At 44.6% G+C, this 6,000-nt stretch overlaps 1 protein-coding gene across 5 annotated transcripts in view; it reads left to right on the top strand.

Moving 5' to 3' along the window:
- Positions 1-6,000, top strand: part of LOC103472075 (growth factor receptor-bound protein 10-like) — a 58,384-nt gene that overhangs the window by 32,854 nt on the left and 19,530 nt on the right. For all 5 annotated transcript variants that reach the window (XM_008421453.1, XM_017307576.1, XM_008421452.2 and 2 more), the window contains one exon: positions 2,551-2,707. In XM_008421453.1, coding sequence (XP_008419675.1) covers positions 2,551-2,707 — 157 coding nt within the window. The remainder of the gene's footprint in view (positions 1-2,550; positions 2,708-6,000) is intronic.

The raw sequence follows: 6,000 nt of genomic DNA, 5'->3' as shown, positions 1-6,000 counted from the left end.
TGTGTGTGTGTGTGTGTGTGTGTGTGTGTGTGTGTGTGTGTGTGTGTGTGCCTCAAAGTTCTCACGCACACTGTATTAGAGGCCAGCTGGGTTTGGCCTGGGTTCTACACATGAGCCTGATTATGACTCAGTATTGCATTACTGACATTCCTCCATAGATCTTTTTTTTCTCCACTCCTCTTTCTCTCCCCCCCTCTTTGCAATTGTTTAGCTCTTCCTTGACCCTTCCAGTTTCGCCCCAAACGCGTGGCACATTATCCGTTCGCCTCCGCATCCCATTAGTTCCCACTTCAAATTTTTCTTTTTCCCTCTTTTTTCTTTTTTCTTTTGAATGTTCAAGCTGTCGGTGTGCATTACACATGTTGCTATGGCCCTAACACTTCTGCCCAGTATTTCACATGCAGCTGAGGAGGAGGAGGAGGAAGAGGACAGGAGGCAAAGGGAGGGGCTAGAAATTGAAACCGTCAAGCCCGCTCAAAGGAAATGTCAGAAGATGCAGAAGAATAAGGGATGAGTCTCTCCGTCCTGCGATTGGCTCAGTAGTTTGAGCTCGTCTGCATGTGTGCTTGAGGAGTGGTGGGCGTGTCTTAAAAAGAGGGGGCAGAGATGGTGTGGCGCCATCAGTAAAAGGAGCTGACGGAGATAGTTTTTTGGACACAGGGGGGGATCAGGTGGATGAAACACAACCCTGGAGATAAGGGAGTACGTGACAGGTAGCAGCTCCCTGGTTAAAGAAAAAAAAAAATCCCACTCTGGGTTAATCCACTAGGAGGAAGAGGAGGAGGAGAAGGAGGAAAGGAGCGACTGCTCATACCGCTCCTCGCAGCTAAGCACGGGAACAACAGGCAGCCTCCTCCGTCTCTCCTTTACTTTCGTCCTTCCTCTGTCACTTCCTCTCCCTCTCTTTTTCCCCCCGCCCCCGTTACCTCTCCTGCATTCGCCTCGCCAATCTGTCCTTCCTTTCCTCTCTCTCTCTCTCCTCCCTTGCTCAGTCTCCCTCTCTCTCTCCCTTCCTGACTTCCTCCTCCCTCCCTCTGTGTCCCTCCGTGTCACTGGAGAGCGTCTCAGTGTGAAAATGCCATCCTGCTCTCCAGACTGTTGCCTCTTACAGGCTGTGGAGGTAAGGGACCTGTGTGTGTGTGTGTGTTGTGTGTGTTTCTTTTCCAGTTTTCTGTTTTGAAGCTTGTGTCGGGTTTTCCAGAAGCGACTGAGTGTCAGTTTGGAAGCATGCTTTTTCTTTTTTTTTCTTTTTTTTCTTGGTTTAGTGTTTTTAAAAGTTTTCTCAAAACAAAAACTCATGCGTCATACATTAACTTTTTTTTTTTTTTTTTTTTTTACTTGTCAGGGGGCTTGTGGGAAGAGAGGAGGCAGTCTTTGGGGTTTTGCAGAGGGCAGAAAAAGTGCAGTGACGTTGTTTCGGATTTCAGAGTGAGCCTTTGTGTCGCTGCTCTTGCTCCTGGTGATGTTTTGTGTTTTTATTTTTTTCCCAGGCAGTTTATGTTTTAAATCCTTTTGAGTTATTTTATTTCTTTTTAAACTTTGCAGAGCTTTCGTCCCGACTTCATTTTCCGCCCCCTCCCTCTCTCTTTCGCTCCCTCCCTCTCTCCTCCTCCTCCCGTCCAGCCCCCTTGGCCATCACCGGTTTTTCTGTCTTGTTTCATGTCATCTAAAGCAGCGTTTTTTCAGTTGCAGAAAAATATTTCTGCTTCGACGAGGGGCGAAAAACACACAAGCATGCACACTTATATGAGGTTCTCCGGGCGTTGCAGCATCATTTCTGTGGTTTGCAGACACTTTCTGATGTCAGTTCCCCCCTCAGTGAGAGAGAGTCCTGTGCGAGGGTTATCTGTGCAGCAGCTCACTCGAATGAGGGCAACATTACACCCGGTTTAAATGTCGCTTTGGGCACTGGGCTGGAATGGTTCAAAATGGCGCAACAATGGGAGGTTCTCCTGCTTTAAACCCGACCCGCTCGCAGCTCCAAGCGGTGACATTTTTAATGACAAAATTCAACACGTTACAAACTCACCGACTTATTTCAATCTCGAAGTGTGAGTGTGGGATTTTTTAAAAGAAGGATCTTCTTTTTTCTGTAATTTTTTTGTGTAGACTTATCCGAAGGCGTCCGTTTTTTGCGCGTGGGATTTTTTTTTTTCAGAGGTTCAGATGCGTATTTGTTGGTGTTGGACGAAGTTTGGTTGTGTTGTGAACAAAAAGGGCTGAACTGAAGGCGCAGGGGCAGGCCAGCCTTTCTTGGACGTCATCCTTCTGGGGTTTTTTTTTTTTTTTAAAGCCCACTTCATGTTCGAGTGACAGAATCATGTGAACACAGCCTTTTTTAAGGGTGGACCTGGTCATGGAGGTAAATTTAGACACTGCTGTTTAATTATTATTTTCTCTGCATAATCTAATTCCTGGGAGCAACTCGGGACACACCGTGCACCACACTTTTTTTTTATTTATTTATTTTCTCTTCTCTCTCTTTCTCCTGCTCATGGAAAACATGACCTCCACTGTTCTCGTGCTCATTTGTGCTGTGTGTCTCTTCAGATCGTGAAGGTTTGGAGCGAGGATGGCGCCGGCAAAGTGGTGGAGATTCCAGCCGACATGACGGCGAGAGACGTGTGTCAGCTGCTGGTCTACAAGAGCCACTGTGTGGACGACAACGCCTGGACGCTGGTAGAGCACCACCCCGTCCTCGGCCTCGGTAGGGGAACTCGTCCTGGCGTGGCTCTGACGCACCGAGGCGCCTACAGGGAAAATGGCTAATTTTTGCCTCTATAGAAGTCAAACTTTAATCCTATCTTACATTTTGCATGGATTCAGATTATCGCGATCAGATTTAAAGCGATTTTAATTGTCTGGAATTGACGACGGCTACTTTTATCAGACTTAATGGTGTACAAAAGCACCGATATACACAGTTAAAGCATATAAACCAGATTAAATGGGAAAAATTTTCCACTATAGCCGTGTTTATTTGCCTACAGCGGGTCTTTTCTGTGCTTGTGGATCTTTTGGTGCCTCTGCAGAGGTAGATGGACTCTATCTGGGGTGTGCCGGAGTTTAGCAGGGGCTTCAGTGTGGCGCAAAGGAGTGAAACCCTGAGATTTTAAATGAATGGATGTGTTGGAAACTCTGTATGTTATGTCTCCAAATGAATTCATATGTAACTATTTATAAAAAGACGATGTACTAGTCCCACCTGTAACCTAATCCTCAACCTCCAAGCTCATTAGACGTAGCATTACATGCTCCTCCTTTTGTTTTGTTTTTTTTGTGTATTTTAATGACTGTGCTGCATTGCAACTAGAGCCACACAATATGTTGAGTTGCAGTTGTGATCGCAATGTCAGTGTGTACAATATCACACTTTGAAAGGACTGCTCGGGTGCAGTATTTGACGGCAGGATAGGATTTCAGGTGCTTCCCTCCGATGATAAAATTTACATCATGGATGTTTTCTTTTTTTTTCTTCCACCCGATCTGCATCTTTGTGATCAGGATCACAAAGCTGAAGGAGATTGCTTGTCACATTTTAAAGATGCTAAAGAAGGTAGTTGGAAAAATGACCTATTTACTTTAAGTGTCTTACCAAGTGTTTTTGATCCAGCTTCTAGTTCAAATATCTTTATGCATTAAAATAAACTAAAGCTAACTTACAAGTAACTTTTCAGCAAGATATTGGAGCCAGATTTAAGTGAATAATGTTGATGAAAAAGTACTATTTTACTTATAAAAAGACATTTTTCCCATCTAAGTGAAATAATCTGCCAGCAAAATAAGTACTTTTATCAATATCACGGAATTATTGACTTAAAAAAATCTCCTATATCTCACTGAAAAGTTTCTTGTTAGTTGTTAGAAGTTAGTTTTGTCTTATTTCAAGTGTACTAATATATTTCCACTAGAAACAGACAAAAATACTTGCCAAGATTTGTTTTTGCAGTGTCTCTAGAGAACGGTTTCCTTTCTAAAAGCTTCTTGCAGCTTTGCTCCGTCTCCGGCGTCATTCCTAAACGTCTTGCTAAAACTGAAAATGGCTAACTGAGTAAGAGAGGTGATGGCGGTTTGTCTGTGCATTTCAACCTTAAACCCTTGAAGTTGCAGATTGCAGTGTGGATGTGCATAATAAGCTTGTTTGGGCAGGGCGTTGAAGCCGGTGCTCCCAAACGCGTCCCTAGCATGGGCTGAACGCGCGTACGCCTGCATCTCCTGATGAGGGAGGTGTGGCAGTTGCGGGATTATCCGTTTTCCATGTTCTACTTACCATCCCTGCACCCTCCCAAAATAATTTACTCAAGGGGGGCTGAAAAGGGGAAAAGGAGAGAAGAAAGAGCCGCTTTTCCCACTCACTTTTTTTTGCTGGGTCTCCCTTTGAAGCTTTATTAATTTCTTTTTTTTTTTTTCTTAACTGAATCTTTCTTTGTCCTCTTACCAGCATCGTATTTATAGAGTCAAAGAATCGCTTTGTGCGTTTTCCTGCTTGAGCTGTGTTTCTGGAAAAAAAAAAGTACACTGAAGAGATGGAATGTGAGTTGCAGAGAGCGAGGAAGAGGGGGGGGGCGGGCGAAGAACGAAAGAGAGAGAGATGAAGAAAAAGCAGGAGACAGAAAGAAAGAGGAGGTGTTTAGGAGGTGTGGGGAGGGGGAGAGGATTTGGACAGGGCGAGAGGTCTGGACTTAAAGCGTCATACCAGAACCTCGATGGGCCAATGGCGGCTCACCGTCGGACGAGCCCCTAGCTGTCCCGGCCAATCAATCTCCCGTTAACCTTGCACAGGAAATTCCCCTGCTTGTAGCCAGCACGCCTGTGAGCGCGCACACAACCGGAGTCCAGACATTTCCACCCGACGCTCAGCCACAAAGCTGTTTTTAGCACAAACGGTGACCACACTTTCACAAAACAAAAAGTAAAATAAAACCTTAGTTTTATTAAAGCTTGAGTGATTTCAACATGATTTTAAAAAAGTGAGCTGTAGGATAATGGTGTAACCTTTAACCGTCATTGTTCAGGAATAGCTGTAGAGAGACGGAGGAAAGGAGAGCAGTGAGTGGGCAGGTCAGGCTCTTAATGTGTGCTTGTGTATTTGTGGCTTGTACTTTGCTTATGGCTTTGCTGCTCTCAGCAATCAGCCTAAATACATGACATCATCCTTTCTGCAAGGCCCCCCTCCTCATCCTCACTTCCTCCTCCTCCTCCTCCTCCATCTCACACCACTTCTCCTCTCCACCTTCACCTCCTCCCCGCCTGCCTCACAGTGCCTCTGCTTTTTTCCACAGCCCCTCCTCATTCAACATCTCAGAACCCCCTCTCACTTCCTCCCTCCTCCTCCTTTTTTACTCGTCTCATAGTAACAGGCGATTTTTCTTGCTGCGTCATTGTATGCAAGAGTTGAACTGGGGATGTAATGATAAATATAGAGGCAAAGCACCCCTGCTGGTGGCGTGAATGGAGGGAAAAAAGGACAGTTAATCTGAACACTGGTGCTTTGGGACTGATGTGACTAAGTCAGGCTAACATTTCTGACTGGGTTTTTACTCTATGGTGGGTTGTTGCGAACGGGTGTGTCTGCTTGAAGGGTAGAGAGGATGTCAACGCATGTTCTGTCGAAATTTGACACATTTTTGTAATACATTCAACATCTGCCTTAGTTGATAAATTTTTGGGTTAAAACGCTACATCTCTGATGAAATTACTAAGTGTGACATCAGGAGTGAAACTAAATTGCCTTGCACAAGTATTAGTAGGCTTTGATTATTTTCCCATGTTGTTATAATACAACTACACAATGTTGCACATTTTAGTAAAGGTTTAGTCAAATGTGTCAACGGCTTTAATGTTGTGACAGAAACGAGCGACTGGATGGCAACAAAAATATGTTTCGGCTTAACTGAAGACCGGTTCCATGTAAAAGGGGCCTTAGTCGAGAACCTACTCGATTAAATTGATTGTCAATTTACCCAAGAGGCACGCTTTTTTACGACCTCTTGGGTCTTT

Source organism: Poecilia reticulata, linkage group LG11 (genome assembly GCF_000633615.1).
Source record: "Poecilia reticulata strain Guanapo linkage group LG11, Guppy_female_1.0+MT, whole genome shotgun sequence".
NCBI lineage: Eukaryota > Metazoa > Chordata > Actinopteri > Cyprinodontiformes > Poeciliidae > Poecilia > Poecilia reticulata.
Note: the sequence above shows the minus strand (reverse complement) of the source record. Positions and strands in the feature narration are given on the sequence as shown.